This window comes from Podarcis filfolensis (genome assembly GCF_964270895.1).
Source record: "Podarcis filfolensis genome assembly, chromosome: 2".
Classification (NCBI taxonomy): Eukaryota; Metazoa; Chordata; class Lepidosauria; order Squamata; family Lacertidae; genus Podarcis; species Podarcis filfolensis.
Genome location: NC_139605.1, coordinates 57473202 through 57495743, shown reverse-complemented (window position 1 = coordinate 57495743; position 22542 = coordinate 57473202). Strand labels below are relative to the sequence as shown.

Here is a 22542-nt window from a genome sequence, read left to right as displayed (position 1 = left end):
ATATCAGATTCACTGAACTACTGGCCTGTTGTGCTCATATTGTCCACACCAGTTTTAAGTAATAGGTAAAATATCTTCTTGATATTAGGGTAATGTTTCAAGGAGCCTAGAAGCCGAAGAGGGCCACCTAAATGAACAAATCTGACTTCCAAAGGCTTAATTAATTCAACTCAGTACTGTTATCGTTGGTAATATGGCTTGCTCAGAAGAGTAAGGCTGAGTTCTTATCATCTCAGAGTTGTTTACCCAGGGACTCTGCATAGATGAACAAGGAAATTCCAGAGTGTGTTCAGCCACTCTATCCCCACTTTTTATTAACTTGTGAAAGGAGAACTTGCTCTGTCACAGGATACACTCCCCAAGCCAAAGGAGAACCTGTGGGCTTTCTGAATATATCTGACTGGCCATTGCAAACACTCCAACATCCTGAGTCCCAAAAACAGGGACGCACGACTTCCTGCCTGTATTCCCGCATGTGTCACATGACCCACGTGAGATCACAGAGCCCAAAAGACACGCTTTTTCAGAGCTGTGCTTACATGTTGCCCAAAAACACACATTTGGGGGCAACACACGAGATCATAGAATCATAGAATCTTAGAGTTGGAAGGGACCCCAAGGGTCATCTAATCCAACCCCCCGTAATGTAGGAATCTCGGCTAAAGCATCCATGACAAATGGCCATCCAGCCTCCAAATGGCTTACAACCTCCAAGGAAGGAGAGTCCACAATCTCCTGAGGGAGTCTCTTCCACTGCTGAACAGCTCTTACTGTCAGAACGTTTTTTTCAAATGTTTAGTCGGAATCTCCTTTCTTGCAGCTTGAAGACATTGGTTCAAGTCCTACCCTCCAGAGCAGGAGAAAACAAGCATGTTCCCTCTTCCATGTGACAGCCTTTAGATATTTGAAGAGGGCTGTCATATCTCCTCTCAGTCTCCTATTTTCCAGGCTAAACATACCCAGCTCCTTCAAGCGCTCCTTGTAAGGCTTGGTTTCCAGACCCTTGATCATCTTGGTTGCCCTCCTCTGTACACATTCCAGCTTGTCAACATCCTTCTTAAATTGTGGTGCCCAGAACTGGACACAGTATTCCAAGTGTGGTCTGACTATTACTTCCCTTGATCTGGACAGTATAATTCTGTTGACGCAGCCTAGAATAGTGTTAGCTTTCTTTGCTGCTGCATCACACTGTTGATTCATGTTAAGTTTGTGGTCCACCAAGACACCAAAATCACAGCCCCGGAAAAAGCACCGGGGGGGAGGGGGGGAGATCAACACGAAATCGCGTGAGATCTCAGCACCCAACATGGCCTTGCTTACTTTTGGATGAAACTCTAACCCTTCTGTTGTTAGGTGTGGGAAGGGTGTGGCTTTGATGCTACTTTTTAAGTACTTTGAAGGAAAACAATGATCTTAGAAGAGAACAATAGACATCCAGTCATTCAGTTTGATGTACAACAAGCACTTCATGAGTGACATGTTCCCAAACTGGAAAAGATGAAAGAAAGGTGCTACAGGCTGATTTAAATGTCATCATGTGTATGTATGTACAGCTTGTGTATATATAAAACACACACACATACACCCAGCTGGTTTCAAGGGATGAGAGGGGGGAAATGTCCTCCCCTGTCCTCTCTGAAATGTAATTATTACTGCTGGGCCAAATGCCTCTTAAAACATTTGGTGAGATGCTGTGATGCTCAGAAGAAACTTAGGACCAAGCCTTTTATGATAAAAATCCCATCAAATCTGAGACAATCAGGGTAGATTGTAAAACTCAAAATAATTTTGCTGTGTGTCTTTAGGAAGCCCTCAGGAGAGGAGAAGAGATGATGAAGCAACCTAAGGCCCGGGGGCCAGATGCGGCCCAACTGCCTTCTCAATCTGGCCCGCGGACAGTCCAGGAATCAGCGTGTTTTTACATGAGTAGAATGTGTCCTTTTATTCAAAATGCATCTCTGGGTTATTTGTGGGGCATAACAATTCATTCATCCCCCCCCCAAATATAGTCTGGCCCAAGGGATGGTGGACCGGCCCATGGCTGAAAAAGGTTGTTGACCCCTGATAGAAGCACAATGCAAGAGAAATGTAACAGATGAAATATATATTACCAAGGAATGCTGTGCAGGACCAGGATGCTTGGCTGTGTAGGTGCAGAACCATGCAGAATTTGTCTGAGTCCCGGGGTGGGAGTCCCCAGTCGGTTTGGAGGCACAAGGCATTCTTGGCATGACAGTCTAAATCCAGAAGGCCCCTGCCTTTGACCCCAAGGTGCCCCTCGGAGGTCTGGGGCGAGTGTACCCAGCTGACCCCTACACCCAACTGTGTAGATGTCTGTTCCAATATCATTCTCCCAGTGCCTGCCGAAAGCAGTTGTGATGAGGAAAGTAATCAAAACCTGAAATAGTGGCCAGGATGATATACTATATATTGATCTGGTATAGATATATTCCTAAATGATATACTATATATTCCTAAATGTAAAATGATTAATCCATGCCTGATTAGTTCTACGCTGCCACAAAAAGCAGTGCTGATGCATAGTTTCCATATCTTCTCTTCCCAGCCATCGAAGAACAAACCATCTATTTTTGCTGACCTGTAATTTCTGTAAAATAACCTCCATGCCTCCTCGTTATGAGGACAGGGACGCCTTGGTCAGAGGTGCTTCATCGACACACCTGAGCCCAGAAGAATAAAGGTATTATATTAGAAAGCTGCCCTGGATTATTATTATTTTTTAATGACACGCTTTGCATTGTAATACATGGGATATAGGCTCCATCCATTTCAAAAGGGCCTTCCATTTCTGGGGATATTTCATAGAATAAATGTGAAACATGACGGCAGCACAAATGCTACAAATGTGAACAAGGCCCACAAAACAAACTGCTTTTGGTTTTTATGAAATCTCTTTCATATTTTCAAAGCTTTTCAACATTGAAAGCAGAAATAGTGCATGAGAATACTGCTGCTGCTGCTGACAACAACATTTTTGTTACTGTTTTTATTTTGTGTTAGCAAAAGTTATGTACCTGTCACATTGACCTAAGCAAGATTTTTGGAGGGAACTGGACTATCCAAAATCTGAATATACCAACTGGCACTGTTCCACCATAAATTAATTGCCATGTGCATATTTTAAGGCTCCGTGCTTTCACCTCCAGTTTCCACATGGGACACCCCTGTCACTCAAGCTGAAATGTGATATAGGCATGAGACAACATTCTTCCCATTAACTCCTGCCCCTCCTTCACCCTTTCCCCCAGGACTGCCCAGTCAGACTGAGGGAGGGAACTCATATTGTTACAGCTGCAATAAATCATGAATTCACCTACTGTTTTGCGGTGTCTCTTCCATCCAGCCATGGCCTGGCTATATCTCTCTCCCCCCCCCAGGTATCCCTTTCCTTCAGGGGACCTCAAAAATGGGACTTTCTGCAATAAGGAAAATGACAGGGAAATGCACTGGGAAGAGTGAGATAACAACTGAGCGACACAATGCTGTATAATCTCACCTCAGCAAATAGGGACGACTGCTTAGAAGCCAGGCTCTGTTATGGGAAGGGAACCTGAATTTGCTAGTAGGCCACCGAGTCCTACACCAAAATAGGGACACTCTGAAAGCATCCATGGGGAACGCAATTGCTCAGCTGATCCCTGCAGAAAGCAGCTATGAACTCATCCTCCATGATCTGATAATCATGATGTCAGGTGATTGCCAGGTGGGTTGTCCCATCTACCTGTCAAAGATGACCCATGGAAATGGGAACAGATAACTATCCAGCCTACCAGGCCAGAAACAGACATTGTAAAACTAAAGGTTTAGTTGCAAAGCCATGAGGTCCTTCAAAGGAGATGTTAAGAACAAGCTATGTGGCCAGCAGAATTAAATGGTGTGGCTCTTGCTAGACTGCACCACTTCAAGTTGCTGGTGCATGAATCACATCACTGAATGCTTCCCCGCGGGGTGGAGAAATTAGAAATGTAGAACATCAGACAGAAGGATTCAAATTTAGACTTGCTTCTGCCTGATATGCTGGTTTCCTATGTATAGGCAGGTGTATTTTGTGGCAACCCACCATCCACAGTGTCAAGCATAAACTGTAACTCATGATATTACTGTTTGTGTAGCTCCACTCTTAGTGGGTATGACAACATCTACTTTTTCTCTCTTCACAGATCCCAAATATATACGAGGTGTAAGAATGGGAAAGAAGACTCTGAGATAGATAATGCTGCTTAGCTTATTTATTGATAAATCCAATCAAGATGATGCAATGTTTTCTTCAGCTACTAAAGCAGAAAATGCAAGGAGGAAACAGTGGGTGGCTTTGTGGTGATGCTAAAAGGTGAGCAAGGCATGAACTGAAGGTGACATTCTTTAGTGGATGTTCTTTAGACATTCCTAGCTCCATAGCATGGTCCATATCTAATCAGGGAGAGCCTTCCACGACTTTTGCTGGTGAGAGAAAGACAAAGAAGAGTGTGAGGATCCACAAGATGCAAAATTATTAAACAGAAGAAATGTACCAGTGAGTAGGATCAACTGAAAAAGAGAGGTCACTTGAAATTGGCAACCATAGGGTGGCCTCCAACTGGACAGGTCTACTAGTATAAGGACTTTGGAGCTGTGCAATGAAACTTCACCTTATCCTCTCCCCCTACACCATGCACAACTCCTAAATATGTTCAGGTGGGAGAAGGGAATGAGAAATTCCACTGTGCAGCCCCAAGTGTTTGTTCTAGCCCAACTGCTTACCGCCCTAAGTTACATTTCCTGTTGGTGACAACACTGGATGAAATTGCTTCATTCTCCAAGTTTCATGTTACAAAATTATTTGGATTGCATCTGGCGGTTGTTTCGTTCAGGCAAGGACTTCCACTTGTGCCATGGAACTTCCCTTTCCTCTCCTTGTGCCCTCCCACGCACTCCAAATTTGGTTTAGAGGGTTGGAGGAACCCCTACAACAGGTGTGGGGTTCCTCATGCCAGAGTGGGGGAGAGAGGAGAGAGGGGAAGATCCACTACACAAGCAGAAAACTTGCACGAACATTGGATCCAGCCCTTTGTAAGGCAGCGTTTCTCTTAAATAGGCTACAAATCCTGCACATCCTTTTCAGATTGTTCATCATGGGAAATCTGTACTCACACAAAGGCATTGCAGAAGAAGCACTTATTGCTGTATGTCTGGCCATCAGAACCACACATTCGTTGCAACTCCAGGGTGCAGAAGTTTCTCGGATAGCCTTGGCAATCAACCTGCAGAGAGCGAGAGAGCAATAGCACCTTTTCAAGCTTCCTTGCCCACTTAGCATTAAGCTACACAATGACTTCTTTGAGTGTTATAAATATAAGCACATACATAAATACAGAGTGAGTGAATACCCATGATCATTCGCCAAGCATTGTTATGCTGTGCCTTACCATTCTGCCAAGAGAGAAGGAGAATTTCAGGTGCAGATGTATGATAAACATATAGTAAGGTAGTCCTCCTTGTTTTCAAAAAGCGAGGGATGTTCTCAGGCTTACTTGCAAAGCCAACTCAATGTAATTTTTAATGTTGAAACTAAAGAAATAAATGTGACCATACCTATATACCCACACAGATGCACACCCTGACTAGTTTAAAGCCATCAAGCCAAATACTTATCTTTTATTTCCCATCAGAGGATATGTATAATATATAACTGTGCTCTGTTGCAGCTTAAGCTAGTGTTTGGTTTTATTATAATTTTTAAATTGTTTCATTGTTCCATGATTTTTTTGTCTTGTTTTATAAGCACTGCTCAGAGATGCAAACAATTAGGAGCTGTATAAATGCCTTAAGTAAAATGAAATAAATGAATAAACTTTACATTGTTCGTTTTATTTATCTGTATCTATTTTTTGTTTCAGTTACAGATAGGTAGCCGTGTTGGTCTGCCATAGTCAAAACAAAAAAAATAAAAAAATTTTTTCCTTCCAGTAGCACCTTAAAGACCAACTAAGTTAGTTCTTGGTATGAGCTTTCGTGTGCATGCACACTGTATCTGAAGAAGTGTGCATGCCCACGAAAGCTCATACCAAGAACTAACTTAGTTGGTCTTTAAGGTGCTACTGGAAGGAAATTTTTTTTTATTTTTTTTTGTTTTATTTTTTGTTTATCTGTTTCCAGGGATTGAGGGGGTCTGTTAATTTCAGTCCTCTCTGTTTCTGCTTTCCAATCTTAAAATCAGTTCTTCAGATATTTCTGCTACAATTCATGAGTTTTCTCTCTCTTTATGTTCTCCTGGAAGTTTATTACCATTTTGAGGCAGGTTTATTCCAATCATTTTTTATTTTTTTTACTATTGTACGTGTTTTTGCAAGCACTTTCCTCGGTATAATTTGTTTTTTGTATGTTATTTCATTATTTATTCATTACATTTAGACCCCACCTTTTTGCCCCAAAGAGCTCAAGTTCTTCCCCCCTCATTTTAGCCTCACAACAACCAAGGTCACCCTGTAAGCTTCATGGCTGAGCACAGAATTGAATTCTGGTCTCCCAGATAGTAGTCCAACACTCTAAGCACTACACCACACTGGCTCTCATATATTATTTTTTAAGCACACTTTCCTTTTAATATATACATTTTTGTAAATGTCTGTTGGCTGGAGGAATGCAGTGCAAAATCTGGATATTGTATTTTTATGTTTATAACACGCTCCCGTGTATAAGACAACCCCTATTTTGGGGGACTCGAAATTAAGAAAGTGGGGGGAGATTGCCCAAAGTTGTTGACATTTTTTGGGGAAGGATTGCCCATAGTTGTTGAGCTTTTTTTTAGGTGGGATTGCCGAAAATAGCTCACCCGCATGACCTACACTGCCACTCACACATGTCGCAAAAGCCACCTATTGTCTGTCACCTTGCTGGCAGAAGCCGCCAATTGCCCGCCCAATTGCCACAGCGACAGCCAATCAACACCAGCCCTTGCCACAGCCACCAATAACATGCTGTTGACAATCTCCGGCTCGTGGCAGCAACCAATCCTACGCCCTCCCCATGCACTATCCATGTATAAGACGACCCACAATTCCTAACATACTTTTTACATGGAAAAATACGGTATTTGTGAATTTTGAATAATAGCCTTGCTTCAGTTCCCACATTGCATCAGAAAGTGCAATGTGACAGTTTTGCCTTTAAATGCAAACTGAATAGAATTTCTCCCCATCTCTGCTCCCGCATGATACCAACATTGCCACAGCTTAGCTGGATGGGGCAGGGGGATAAGGACCAGCTCACCCATGAGTCAAGCCAAGATGACCACCTCAGGGGGCAGGTTCCACAGGGGCTGCAGATCCAGCCTCCAAGGAACCTGCAAGGAACAAACCACCCACCGCTGCTGTGGCAACAACAGCTGTGTGCAGGTAGTTGAAGCCGTTTCCAGGGTGTGTCTGCTGTCATGAGAGCTGGGTGCAGGGTAGGGATCCCAAAGGTGGACAAACTGCCCCAGAAGCAGCACAATGTGTCCTACCCCTTTCCCCAAAAAAGCTCAACAACTTTGGGAAGCTCAACCAGTTCCCCCAACTTTTTGCCCGGGCTTTTACTTCTTGAAATATGGCAACCCCACTTACACCCCATACTATGCAGTAGTGCAACATGGACACAGCCAGGATTTATGTTAGTGGCCGCAGGCTTTATGAGCCTCTTGAGCTTGCCGATCAGAAGGTCAGTGTTTCAAATCCCTGTGACGGGGTGAGCTCCCGTTTCTCTGTCCCAGCTCCTGCCAACCTAGCAGTTTGAAAGCAAACCAGTGCTCTCTGGTTTCTGTCACAGTGTTTCATTGCGCCAGAAGTGGTTTAGTCATGCTGGCCACATGACTTGGAAAGCTGTCTGTGGACAAACACCAGCTCCCTCAGCCTGAAAGTGAGATGAGCGCCACAACCCTATAGTTGCCTTTGACGGGACTTAACCGTCCAGGGGTCCTTTACCCTTTACCTTTTTACCTATGTTAGTGAGGGGAGAACAAGCTATCTGCGATGTGATTGGTTGGTTAGTTAGATATTTTTATTTATTTACTTGATTTAGGGGGTGGATAGCTGCCCTCTCCTGTCCCGTCTTGGCTACACCCATGGAGTGCATAGCTATTATAGCTAGTAGCCATTGGGAGCTTTATCCTTCATGAATTTTATTTAATGCTCTTGTAAAAACACCTATGCTGGTGGCTATAACTATCATTTGTTGGATTCAGTTCCATAGTTCAACCACTGAAGAAGCCCTTTCTTTTGTCTCTCCTGAATCTTCAAAAATTCAGCTTCACTGTATGCCCCAAATTCTAGTGTTATAGCAGGAAAACATTTATCTATTCACTTCTCCCATGCCCTGCGTTATTTGATACACCTCTGTCATGTGCCCTCTTTCTCACCATTTTTCCAAACTAAAAAGTTCCATATATTGTATCCTTTGCTCATAGTAGAGTTGTTCCGACTGCTTTTGAGCCACAATTCTTACTTAATGCATTTCGTTCCCATTTCTAAGCGAATTATTTATCCCTGTTCCATTCAGGAGCACATTTCCTTCATGGAAATGAATATGCTGATGAGACAGGACCAGAACTTTACATTTGCCCCCTGTAAACCTCTTGGATTCAACAGCACACCAGTGCAAGAATTAGTTTAATCCTAAACTTTGTTTTCATGGTTCTTTACTTACTATTACGTGCTTTAATTCTCCTCTACAGCTACACGATATTGATTGTGTAATCAGAAGAAATAGCTGGCTCTTACCTGCAGTTGGGGTCTTCTTGCTTCAGCGACAGTATCTAGAACCAAAACAACAATTTTAAAAGCTTCAAAGCCAAGCCACCTGTTGAACAGCAGTCCATTGGGGGACATTTTATTCACCTCTGAAAAATGAGGTGCATTTTCTCTTACCTTTCCTTTACTATTTTGACATGGAATATGCCAAATAACATAACTGATTAATAGTTGAAGTGAAAATGAGCAAATAAATTAAGATTCATTATCTGGTTGACAACACAAATGAAAGCTTTCCCCCCATAAATTTGTTCAAATCCCATCGGTTTGCAACACAATCCTGTCAAACTTCCTCTTGTTGATGCTTAGAACTCCACATAAGTTCTGTTTTTGTGTGTTATGGCAACCCTGTAGAGGCCACCAAAAATGTGTGTGTGGTGGCTCCTGGGGTCCTTAATGTTTGCAAGCTATTCATCATGTGGATTGGCATGGAGAGTACCAGGTAACAGTGCCAGGTACCCCCAGGAATTTGCTGTGCTGTCATTGAGCCTCTCCATGTGGCAGAGTAAATTCTACATGTTAAGCATTTGTATTCCCTGTGGCTCTTACATCCAGCTCATGGAATCATGGAATTGGCGTGTGTCCCTTTCTGAGATGTGAGTGTATAATGCGACACAAATTTCAAGAGGAAAGTCTCTCTAAAAGGTACCTTGGCAGTACGATAGGTGACTCACCTGAGTACAGGAAGAAGAGTGTCAGAATGAGAAGCAGAAAACCCAATGTTTTCATGATGCGTCTTGATCTCGCACCTCCAAGCAGACTTTTCTCAGATTCCACTGGCAGAGGAAAGATCGAATATGAGGTCTCTCTATATCCCCTTTCCAAACAATATCTACATGTGGAAATTTGATACTGCTGTGGGCAGGTGGAGCAAATTCAAAGGTTTCTTATCTGTGAAGGGGCAACTAGCTTCTTATCAGAGAGCAAGTAAATGATCTCGTTGCCTTGGCCGTATGCCTCAACAAAGAACAGCATATACATAAAAGGGTTTGCTGACAAATTACATATGAGGATTGCACGCACAAAAGAAGCAGTCCATAAAAAGAATGCTCAATAAAATTCTTACTTGTATTTCTGGCAACCTTCCCTATAAAGGCCCAGATAAGAGATAAGACCAATGCCAATTCTCTCCAAAAGCAAACAGAGCCCTTCCCCACCCCCTCATTATTCTCCTTTCAATGTTGGCAAGCACAAACTGTTTTGCTGTTGCTTCAGCCTGCGGTCTCATTAAACTGAAGAGTGAGCCAGGCATTTGGATTGCGGTTCCATAGAAACGTAACAATGAAACAGAAAGTTGTGGGGAGGGAGCCTCTTCAACACTTCAGCCTCAACACCCCATCGAATTAACAGTCCTGTGCAGATGGCAAAACTTGGTAGAAATGCAGGGGCTGGAAGGGAATTGGAATCATAGAATCTTCTGGTATAGAATGGGGCAGTGCTTTTTTCTGGGGGGGACGCAGGGGTACGCATACCCCTAAACATTTTGCAAATCTTTGTACTTTTGTCCATTTACTGTATTTATCTTTCCCGATTTGGACTACAAAATGGTGGTTTTCTTGAGTCAAAATGAGAGTAACCCTAAACATTTTTTTTTAAGAAAAAAAGCACTGGAATTGGGTATAGAATCCTTTGGCTTTTGGGCAGCTACATTGTTCCTCCCCCCCCCAAAAAGTCTGGCTCCAGCCCGACCCACCCCTGGCATGCAGCACCCAGAAGGTTCCCCCATTCCTGATTGTACCTTGGGTTAGGAACTTAATTTGTATTGGATGTCCATTCTTAACCTGAAGTACCACTTTAGCTAATGGGGCCTCCCGCTGCCGCCGCACCATCACCACGTGATTTCTGTTCTCATCCTGAAGCAAAGTTCTTAACCCAAGGTACTATTTCTGGGTTAGCGGAGTCTGTAACCTGAAGCGTATGTAACCGGAAGCGTCTGTAACTGAGGTACCAGTGTAGTTGCATCCCTGAGTCACCTGACTTTTATGAGATGGGAGGGGGAAATCAGTTTGCTTTCTCTACACCGTGGATAATTTTTGTTCTATCCTGTCCCTCCCAGGTTATCCTGTCCCACGCTGCTCCAGCTAGAAAACGTGACTCTGTGAGATGAATAGGGCCCTCAGAACAACTCTCCACACTCTGAACAAACTACAGTTCCTTGGATTGCCATGAATGTGAAATGGTATAATGCTGCTTTAAATGTATTGTCCAGATGTGGCCGAAATCAGTGTCAGATCCAGGTGTTTTGTGTGCAGGGAGTGAGGGAGGTGCTTGGTCAAGATGCCCTCAGTAGGCCTCAACACCAAACCCGCCCCCCTTCCTCATTGCTGTCCCTGTTCTCCATTTTTTCCCCACTTGCTTGCCGTGTCTTCCTCTGGGCCCAATCGGTGCTGCCACCCAGAGGGAGAAGACAAGGCAAGCAGAGACTGCTGCTCCTTCTGCTGCCATTGCTTATTTGCAAGGAGGGGACAGGTGTAGAGGCAGCAACAAGTGAAGGGGAGGAGCTCCATTTTGGTTGGAGGAGGAGTTTGGATTTGATATCCCGCTTTATTGCTACCCGAAGGAGTCTCAAAGTGGCTAACATTCTGCTTTCCCTCCCCCCCCCCCCACAACAAACACTCTGTGGGGTGAGTGGGGCTGAGAGACTTCAAGGAAGTGTGACTAGCCCAAGGTCACCCAGCAGCTGCATGTGGAGGAGCGGAGATGCGAACCCGGTTCCCCAGATTACGAGTCTATCGCTCTTAACCACTATACCACACTGGCTTCTTTTTTTGCCACCTTTCCCAACTCTACGTCCTTGAAGTGTTGTGACGGATTTCACACAAAGCATTGCTTGGATCTAGACCCGTAGTTCCCCTGAGAGGGGCAATTTGATTTTTTAAAGGAGAATGAGTTATTAACAGTTAATGGCCTTTTAGGCTTCCTCCATGTGAATAGTTCACTTTTTGAATAATAAGAATTATATGTCACCAGGCGGGGGGGGGGGGCATCAGGATTTTAGAGATGCTTAGGTGGAACATGGCCAAAAAAAGGTTGGAAACCACTGATCTCGACTAAGTTGGCTGGACTTAGTTCCCATTTATGTGAATAGAACTTAAGTCACTGCTCACTGTTCTCATTGGTTTCAGGGGGACATAAGTCCAGTCAAAGGCAATTTGATGCTGGCCATTTTATTTTCAGCCCCTTTCATAACAAACCCTAGAATTGCAAGTGCCTATTTCATTGCTGTGCATCCTGAGCTGGCATTATCATCAAGCTAAGTACTGAATACTTTTTGCTAATATTAACGACGGCATCACACCCATTTGAGCATATAATGACAATGGAATGTGAATTACTTATCTCTTCCTTTCTTTGGTATCATCAAATGCTTACCCCATGAGGAGGGAAAATTGTTATAGGACATGTTATGCTTGAGATGCACTTATTCATACATTGTTTGGGGAAGTTACTGTTAGTAACTGAATTATAGGAAGCTAATGTTTTACATGGCAAACATTTCTCATGGCAAACATTAATGTTTCACGTGGCAAACATTAACATAATGAAACCCAGCACAGAATGCCACAGATGATTATTATTAATAAGAATATCAACAGTACAGCAGGGGGAGCAGTTCAAGTTACCATTTATAGTTGTATTTCCCCCCTTCTTCAAAGGAGCACCAGAAAAGGTACAAGGTTTTATATTAATGTCTCTTGACAATAGCCCTTAGATGTCACTTAAGCTTCGACAGGATGACCTCTGCAAAGTACTTCCTGCTGAGCAGGGCTCTGAAGCTGCACCTCGATTTAAGTACTGAAGAGGTTATATGCAATAATTCTGGAAGCAGTCTCTGGTGGAAACTAGGGCAAGACAGGGGCAAGACGCACACTGAAGCAGTTGTCATGTATATTGAACTGCGTTGGAAGGTGTGCACAGAAACTGAGGCCACACATGCATTTCCTGAGCCAGATCGAGAAGCTGGGAAACTGGCCAAGTTGCCCCTCGCTTCCCTTTACACCACATGCAGGAACTGCTGAGTTGGACCCACTATGGGTCCCATCTGCTCAATCTGCCAGAGCCTGTCTTCACATGCAAGGGAAGTTTTGAACACAATGAGTATTTGAGACCCACCGGCTACTCTCACCTGGTTTAACAGGTCAATCAAAGTGTGTGGCCACTGTCATATGCTGACAGCTTCTAGGAGCCACAAGTGAGAGCTGACTGCAGGATAGGGACCAAAGGTGGACAAACTATCTCAGAAGGAGCACGGCGTGTTCCCCACCAGAGGTACCACCCCTCTTCTGACACAGCATAGACCGCCACAGATCTACTACCATATGCTACCAGTAATAGCCACTAGATGGCCCCCCTGCACTATTTATTGCATAATTGGTTCAGGCAGAGCAATCTTCTGTAAACCTCAATTACTGTTACAGCTTTCGCTTCTCTCCACTGACTTTGTAAAGCTGGCACATGTGCTATAATGGGTGAGCAAGGCACTGTTTATTTTGCTAGACTATTGTATGTGGGATATAGAGAGAAAGGGGGCAGGAGTGGAATGGTAGCACTGTGCTCCCGTTGAAGGGTATTGAATATTGTACAAAACTACTGGATATATAAGGATCTCATTAGATCAGATATGTAGCTGTTTCTAAGGAGAATTCCCCAGTGTGTAAATAAAGAAAGAGTTGGTGGGGCAGAAAAGCCATCAGAGGTGTGGCTTCTAAAGGTGAAAAGCCTGATCAGGCTCTGAATAAATGAATAAGCCACATCCTTAGGGCTTATTCTCTGCTGCTAACCAAATCTCCTTTACCTTGTACATTTTAAACAGTTGTCTTCCTTAGAAGCTTTTAAAAAGGGGAAGTTTAGGTTCTTGGGCTTTTCCCTTCAAGCCTATTGGGATTCTTAGGCTTGATCTTTTTGTCTCTTTACATCTTAGAGTACTTCTTGCCTGCGCATATGTTGCCGCATTTATTTTTATCTTTTGCATGATGGTGGTTTTGTATTTATCTATCCATTTACAAGGCACAAGAAACTTCAAGCTGAACCCAGCCGTATCCTAGATACCGCGGGTCTATTCCTCAAAGTAAATATGGTTTGGGGCTGAGTTCAGCTTGAAGTTTCTCATACTGTGCATCTGCCAAGGTTTCATCATCACAGCATAGTTAAATCATCCACAGCAACTTTCTTTTATTAGGGCTTCCATAATAAAAAATGGCTATGTAGAAGAGGGAATTCCACTAGTTGCAGCACATTAGAAAGGTTTGAAGTGAGGGCTTCAAGCCAAACTTCTCATTACATCAAAGTTTGATTTATGGTATTTATATAGCCTGCTGTTCAGCTCAAATGTTTTCCAGGTGCTACACAAACAGTTCATTAAAATGCAAGACAATGGTATCAAACAAAAACCAGAAACCCAACAAAGATAACAAAACAGCAATCTACCAGCAGAATAAACCAATTCTTAAAGCAGCCAACTCTGTAAGGGAGAAATAAGTTTTAACTTGATGCCTAAAAACAGATAAAAGTGGGGAACATCAGTATCTTCAGTGGGAAGGAGTTCCTTAACTGGGGTACCAGAGCAGAGGCACCCAAAGAAGGGCTTCAGAAGAGGATCTCAGGGTCCGGATAGGTTCGTATGGAAAGAGGTGGTCCTTGAGGTATTGTGGTCCTGAGCTATTTAAGACTTTATAGGTCAAAAACAGTGCTTTAAATTGGGCCTGGAAACTAATTGGTAGCCAGTGCAGTTGGACCAGGATCAGTGTAATATGCTCAAACCACCTTGCTCCAGTGAGCAACCTGGCTGCTAGCTGAAGTTTCCGAACTGTCTTCAGAGGCAGCCCTATGTACAGGGTGAGTCTTTTAAAAGAGGCCCCATGGAACATGTGTACTCTGTATCCACAGGGCCTCTTTTAAAGGACTCACCCTGTATAATGCATTGCAGTAATCTAACCTTGTGGTTACCAGAACATAAACAACAGTAGTTAGGCTATCCCTGTCCAGAAAGGGGTGTGGCTGGGCCACCAGCCAAAGCTGATGGAAGGCACTCTGAGCCACTGAGGCCACCTGAGCCTCAAGCAACAGCAAAGGACCCAGGAGTACCTCCAAACTACAAACCTACTCCTTCAGAGGAAGTGTAATCCCAGCAAGGGCATGTGATCTCCCACCTATCTGGTCTAGGGAACCACCCACTAACAGTGCCTCAGCTTTATGTGGATTGAGCTTCAGTTTGTTGGCTCTCATCCAGTCCACTACTGAGGCAAGACACTGGTCCAGCAATTCCACTGCCTCACCTGAAGATACAGATAGGTAGCCGTGTTGGTCTGCCATAGTCAAAACAAAAAAAAAAATAAAACAAAAGAAGTGTGCATGCACACGAAAGCTCATACCAAGAACTAACTTAGTTGGTCTTTAAGGTGCTACTGGCAGGAAAAAATTTTTTTTGTTTTCACCTGAAGATGTAAAGGAGAAATAGAGCTGAGTGTCATCAGCATATTGCTGATAATGTACTCCGAACCTCTGGATAACCCCACCCAGCGGTTTCATATAGATGGGGGATAGTGGATAGAATTGAGCCCTGTAGAACCCCACATTGGAGATTCCAGGGGGCTGAAAAGCATTCTCTAAGTAACACCCTCTGGGAATGACCATCCAAGTTGGACTGGAACAACTGCAAAGCGGTACCACCCACTCCTAGTTTGGAGAATCACACCGGAAGGATATCATGGCTGATGGCATCGAAAGCCACTGAGAGGTTGAGAAAAATTAACAGGCACATGTTCCCTTTGTCTCTCTCTCTGTATGTCATCATACACGGCGACCAAAACAGTTTCAGTGCCAAAACCAGGCCTAAACCCCGATTGAAACGGATCTAGAAAATCAGTTTCCAGAAAATCCGGCAGAGGACACGAGAGGGTGGTCCCCGGCCACGCTGCAGTTTAAATTTCCTATGGCCACGCTTCCTGCCAGTGCTGAATAGACAGTGGGGCCATCCCTTGGTGGGGCCCTGCCCAGCACTGGCAATGCGGCCGGGCAATGACAATGAGGGGGCCACTTTTCACCCCCAGCTGGATCACAGCGGGCCCAATGTCTGGGCGCAACACCGCCCAACAGAAAAAGTAAATGGACTTCTCTTAAAAGTGCATTTATAGTGAGGTTTGGCAATATGCAGCTGAATTTAAATGTTCCTGATCAGTTGACGGGAAGAGAATTAAATCAAACCAAATCAAATTAGTTAATCAGTTAATCTGTTGACAACACTAATTGAGAAAACAGTTATAAACTGATTCAACCCCTAGCTAAAGAGAAGCCCAATCTGTTGCTTTCAGTGGGATATCCAGCTGTTTGATAGAATAAATTTCAAACGGCAAGATGTTCCATTCCGGTTCCCTTTGACTAATTTTATATACAAGCTACGTCTTGTAGAGAGGAGCCTGATGAATCAAGCCAATGGCCCACGTAAGTCCTGCATTGTGTTTTCACAGTGGCCAACCAGGTGCGTGTGAGAATCCCCAAAGGAGGACCTGAGTGCAGCAGCAAGCACTCTCCCCTCTTGTGGTTTCCAGCAACTGGTATTCAGAAGCATTGCTGCCTCTGACTTTGGAGGTAGAACATATAGCCATCACATTGATAGTCTCCTCCATGAATTTGTCTAACCTCCTTTTAAAGCCATCGAGGGTGGTAGCCATCACTGCCTCCTGTGGGAGCAAACAGCCACATGGTGGGATACAGAGGCTTGGGACCAAATCTCTCTACAGCTTATCTCCCAGTTTATGCTTGTGCCTTGCTCGATGGAAGCATTGCTTATGAGAGAGAAAGATAACAGCACAAAGGGAGTAGCATCTTCACTGCCACCCTCTCCTTCCATAGCCCTTTCTATGTACAATAATTGCTTGGGCCTCTTTTCAACTGTTCCTTCTCCTTGGAGACAGAGGTGAGAATCTACAGAGGTGGCAATATACTGGTATTATTGTGGGTGACAGGAGAAAGACTGGACCTTGCGTTTTGAGAGTTTGGAGGCTTCCAAATCTTGGCAGGGCTCCACTCTGCCCTTCAGCGCAGCTTCCCCTGACCCTATGCATGTTTACTCAGCAGTAAGTCCTGTGAAGTAAGGATTCACTCACAAGCAACTCTGCATAGGATCGCAGCCTGACACTTTATCTGAAGTTGGTGCAGGATGGGGAAAGCTCCAGCCTATCCCTGCCATAAGCAGATATTCTGTAGAGAAGCTGGGGCGCTTCTAATAATAATAATAATAATAATAATAATAATAATAATAATAATAAATTTTATTTATATCCCGCCCTCCCCAGCCGAAGCTGGGCTCAGGGCGGCTAACAACAATCAAAATAATCCAACATTCTAAAAACATTCATTATAAAATTAATTAAAATCAAATTGATGGCAACCATTAAGCAAAATTCTATGCAGATTGCCAGAGGAGGGGGTCAGGCTGCGCCCTGACCAAAGGCCTGGTGGAACAGCTCTGTCTTGCAGGTCCTGCGGAAAGATGTCAGGTCCCGCAGGGCCCTAGTCTCTTGTGACAGAGCGTTCCACCAGATTGGAGCCGCGGCCGAGAAAGCCCTGGCTCTAGTTGAGGCCAGCCTAACCTCTCTGTGGCCTGGGATCTTCAGGATGTTTTTATTTGCAGACCGTAAATTTCTCTGTGGGACATACCAGGAGAGGCGGTCCCGTAGGTACGAGGGTCCTAGGCCGTATAGGGCTTTAAAGGTTAAAACCAGCACCTTAAACCTGATCCTGTACTTATATTCGTATGTTCTTATTTTCTCCTTGTGCAGCAAGCAAAATGGCCTCCCCCTCGCCTCCTCTTCTGCACAGCCTAACCTGTCCTGAGAATTTCTCCAATCCTCCAGAGGAAATTAGGGGACAGAGTGGGATGCACAGGTAGGGGAAGCAGAGAGGAAGGGAATCCCATTGCAATAATATTTATTCTTGCATTAGTGCATGACTGTGGCTGAATACACAGATATATACAGTGGTACCTCGGGTTAAGAATTTAATTCGTTCTGGAGGTCCATTCTTAACCTGAAACTGTTCTTAACCTGAAGCACCACTTTAGCTAATGGGGCCTCCTGCTGCTTCTGCGCTCCCAAAGCATGATTTCTGTTCTCATCCTGAAGCAAAGTTCTTAACCCGAGGTACTATTTCTAGGTTAGCGGAGTCTGTAACCTGAAGCATCTGTAACCTGAAGCGTATGTAACCCGAGGTACCACTGTATTGTTATATATCAATTCAAATGATTTTTTTGTATTTCTCTCTCATTTCTCTCTGTTTCTTTTTCTCCTTTTCTTCTATTGGAAATCAATAAAAGAGTTTTTAAAAAGTAACATGGCAGGGTGATGGGTTCTAGCTTCAATGTCTAACTAAATCATCTGGCTACAGGTTTTTTTGTTTTTGTTTTTTTAATCTACATAAATCAATTGCCTGAAGTCAGAAGTGTTACAGTCCAAAGGGAGTAGATTCTGCTGATTGTTTGACTTAGTTCTTTGATTGTGTGTTATTAGTAACAAACTTTGAGATCTCTCTTTCACCCAAATCACATAATAAATTAAAAAGTAGATAATACAGAAATAAATGTATGGAGAGGTTTATAATGCTGAGCTTATTTATTGATAAATCAAATGAAGATGTTGCAAGATATTCACTGGCTAGCAGAACAGAGCATAAGCAGAGGGAATAATAATGAATTTCTTCCTGAAGATGGCATGAACAGGGTATGATGAGAAATCGACCTTCTTTTGTAGATGTTCTTTAGTCGTCAAATTTTCTGCAGTCTCCAAGGTTCCTCAGTCTAAGACGTCTTCTACTTCGGCTGATGCGGGAAAGACAATCCCAAGAACTCAGGATGAGAATTCAGAAGATGCAAGCTTCATTATTACTCATTAAACATAAATAGTATTGGTGAGAAAGGTAAGTTCATCATTGCTCTATTTCTCGGGGAAGGGAAATGGATGAGAAAGAATCCTGTCCAATAACCTGAAGAGCTAGGGTTAAGTATAATTGCTTGATTCTACATTGACATTTAAAATAACTGCATGTGCATCGCTCAAGACATGGCATTGGAAGCTAAGAAAGAGCAACAGAATGCCTAACATTTAAATGATTAACTGAGAATGTATCTCTGCTACTCATCATGATCACATGGGGTATTCAATTGCAGTTCTCCATTTTAGGTGTGTGAGTTGGTCTTTGTTTTTCTGAAAAAGGGCTGAAGAGATAGGACCGCTAATGTGGTCCAGGAGAAAATAGCCTCCAGGCTAATGGAGTCTGTGTGGAGAGAAAGAGCTTTGTTTTCAGCTCTGGGAAAAGTTATTTCATATTTCTAAGATGTTAGGCCTGTGTTGAAACAAGTGCATGATATTATGCGACTATTGGGTGTGTCATTATTGTTTTGTGTCTGGTTTTGGAACAAGTTCTTTTAGCTTCTAAAGAGCGATATTAATAAATACAATAGCCGCTACCCATCAATCTAGACAATACTGAGCTGGATGGACCAGTGGCCTGACTCTGTATAAGTCAGCTTCTTATGTTCATATGTTCTTTCCAGCACCACTGCTTGGTAAAACACCCCCATTTTCCAGCTTTCACTGTTCATCCATGTCAGAAGCTTCTGTAAGAGTTCTGTTAAGACTTCTCACCAGAGCAATTCTGAGATCCACATTAGGGAAGCGCCTAGTGTAAGCCTTTCCTACCTTCACAATAACTTTCTTATTACCCCCTAATTTCCTGATGGACCTTTGTGTTATTTTTCTTCTGGGCCAATCTTACTACCTTTTGTGTCATGATAGGCATGGTGGGGCACTTCAACACGATTGCTGTCCTGACAGGGGCATCTCTGCTCCTTGGGGGTGGGGATAGAGAGTGGTGAGGAGGTTGGTGGACTTGTGAAAGCGTAAAAGAGTATTGGGAAATGATCCATAATGAATTGGAAAAAAAAATATTTAAAAGTACTCCCCCCAAAAAACCCAGAGTCCTTTCTGTTGGGGATAATTCAGACTAATATTCCCAGGTGTTAAAAAAGGTTATTTATGTATGATACTATTGCGGCCTGTGTTTTGTTAGTCCAAAAATGGAAAACAAGCAACGTCTCAACCAAAGACGAATGGCAACTTAAGTTGACAGAATATGCACGGCTTGCAGACTTAACATTTCCACCTCATAAGCAAAACCTGTACTCACATATACGCATTGCAGAAGGCACACTTGTTGCCATATGACACGCCATCAGAGCCACAGTGGGGATTGAGTTCCAGGGTGCACTGTGGTTTTGGATATCCTCGACAATATGTCTGCAGAGAGAGTAAATTTTACAGTATTACCCATTTTCTGGCAAATCTCATGTGGTTGCTTTTACCAGTCAGGTCTTAGTTGCACATCAGGTTTTTCTTGTTTTAAGAAATCACAAACACACCCGCCCCCAAAATGAAGAGTACTGATAAAATGGGTCAGGGCCGCAGTCTAATTTTTGCACAAAGCAAATCTGCTGAACTCAAAGGCGACCTGCAAACATTGCAACCAACTATACTATAACTATGTGGAAGGACTGGCAAGGAGAGAGGCAGTGCAAAAAGCCATCTGTGTAAACTCCAATAAAGTAGAAGTAGAAGAAGAAGAGTTTGGATTTGATATCCCACCTTTCACTCCCCTTAAGGAGTCTCAAAGCAGCTAACATTCTCCTTTCCCTTCCTCCCCCACAACAAACACTCTGTGAGGTGCGTGGGGCTGAGAGACTTCAGAGAAGTGTGACTAGCCCAAGGTCACCCAGCAGCTGCATGTGGAGGAGCGGAGACGCGAACCCGGTTCACCAGATTACGAGTCTACTGCTCTTAACCACTACACCACACTGGCTTTCATGACGTAGCCCTCTACTCCATGAATTTGTCTAATCCCTTTCAATGCCATCAAGGGGGGTAGCCATCACTGCCTCCTGTGGGAGCGAGTTCTATAGTTTAACCATGAGCTGCAGGAGAAAGCAATATTACACATCTTGACAGCAAGTTATTTTGATGTTCTGTAATAAGAATAAATGACTGCCACTCACCCGTTCAAAACTTGCTTCAGTGACAACGGCTAGAATGAAAACATAAAAAATGTAAAAATTCCAAAGCAAATCTACATGTTGAATAATAGTCCATTTGAGAACATGAGGAGGGGAAGATGGAGGCTACAACCTCCCCTCCAACCAAACAAAGGCTTACCCAATGCCTGACTTATTTCTCCATTTGAAAACATTTATTTCTAGGAATTTAAATGTCCCTGATCAGTTGATGGGAAGAGAATCAAATCAAACTAGCTAATCAGTTGACGATACTAATAAAGAAAACATGTATATACCCATTCAACTCCTAGCTGAACTGAAGCCCATTCTGTTGCTTTCAGTAGGGTGACAGAGCAAATCTCACATGACAAGATATTCTTTCTCGTTCCTACTGACTAATTTCATATAGAAGCTTCCTTGAGAATAGCTACATCTGAACATTCAAAAGAATATGTGAGGGTTCAACTCGTGTGTGTGTGTGTGTGTGTGTGTGTGTTTGAGAGATGTGCTTCTCTGTTCCCATGTCCCTGTGTGGGACAACAATGCCTCCTTCTTCCACAAGCTTTCACAAATGAAGCACTGAGGTTTGCAGGGAGATTTTATCAGATTCAGTTGACAACCTAATAAGAGCCTTCATACAGTCTTTGGAACACCTGGTCAATTCATGGATTTTGGGTTCCTTTCTGAGATGGAGTATCTAATGGAACATTTGTAGAAAAATCTTTCCCCCAAAGGGAACCTTTGTAATGTGAAATATGACTCACCTGAGCACAAAAAGAAGAGCATCAGAGTAAGGAGGAGAAAGCTGCTTGGCTTCATGATGGGTTTAATTATGTCTTCCTCTTAGTGCTTTTCAAAGCAGTAGATCCTTCTCAGAGTTCACTGGCTGCAGTGAGGTCTGGACTCTCTGCCCTGAATATATAGAAGTCTCTGTGGCCCTGATGATGAAAACTCCCAGTCTCAAGAAATATTTACATGTGGAAATAGGATATTACAAAGGGCTGCAGTGTGATGTACCAAGCATAACAGTTCCTTTCCTGTGCAGAACCCAGGCACCTGCAAGAGATATGGTAACCAGTACCTTAGGAAGTAGCATACGAAGTAGCTTGTCTTGACCATAAGCCAAACCCATGATGAAAACGGACTATAACAACAAATTGCATATCACATAGTATTGGTCCAATTTATTTGTGTCTTCAAACGGTCACTCTGAACCAGGACCTATCTGGCCCTGACTGATCCAGACTTGTTTTTTTACAAATCTCTAGAACAGATCGTGAAGCTGAGGCTCCAATACTTTAGCCACCTCATGAGAAGAGAAGACTCCCTGGAAAAGACCCTGATGTTGGGAAAGATGGAGGGCACAAGGAGAAGGGGATGACAGAGGACGAGATGGTTGGACAGTGTTCTCGAAGCTACCAGCATGAGTTTGACCAAACTGCGGGAGGCAGTGGAAGACAGAAGTGCCTGGCGTGCACTGCTCCATGGGGTCACGAAGAGTTGGACACGACTAAACGACTGAACAACAAGAAATTTATTTATTTATTCATTTATTTTTATCCATAACATTGTTGCTTTTTGACAGAACAGGGCTTTCCTAACATCTCTCAACACCCTTACTTTACAAGCTATAATTACCAGGATTCTTTTGGGGAAAGTCATGACTGTTTAGAATGGTATAAGAACATAAGAAAAGCCTGCTGGATCAGGCCAATGGCC

The 22542-nt window shown here is 43.4% G+C and overlaps 2 protein-coding genes across 4 annotated transcripts in view; both read right to left on the bottom strand.

The window, feature by feature from the left end:
* The window catches only part of LOC310758022 (ovomucoid-like), a 317611-nt gene extending 307971 nt beyond the window's left edge, over positions 1-9640 (bottom strand). For 2 of the 3 annotated variants that reach the window (XR_014545619.1, XR_014545620.1), the window contains exons 1-4: positions 9458-9640; positions 8754-8788; positions 5152-5261; positions 4333-4461 (exon numbers count right to left, since the gene is read on the bottom strand). Coding sequence is in view for 1 of the 3 variants with exons in the window: in XM_083603970.1 (XP_083460096.1) it covers positions 4398-4461; positions 5152-5261; positions 8754-8788; positions 9458-9512 (264 nt within the window). In the remaining 2 variants the exon portion in view is untranslated. Of the gene's footprint in view, positions 1-4235; positions 4462-5151; positions 5262-8753; positions 8789-9457 lie in introns of those variants that run through there. The other variant, XM_083603970.1, reaches the window with a different exon arrangement.
* An 8790-nt stretch (positions 9641-18430) lies between these two features.
* The window catches only part of LOC310758023 (ovomucoid-like), a 29198-nt gene continuing 25086 nt past the window's right edge, over positions 18431-22542 (bottom strand). Inside the window, exons 2-4 of the mRNA XM_083603971.1 lie at positions 20827-20855; positions 19965-20074; positions 18431-18597 (exon numbers count right to left, since the gene is read on the bottom strand). Of these exons, the coding sequence (XP_083460097.1) occupies positions 18537-18597; positions 19965-20074; positions 20827-20855 (200 nt within the window). The 3' untranslated portion in view covers positions 18431-18536. The remainder of the gene's footprint in view (positions 18598-19964; positions 20075-20826; positions 20856-22542) is intronic.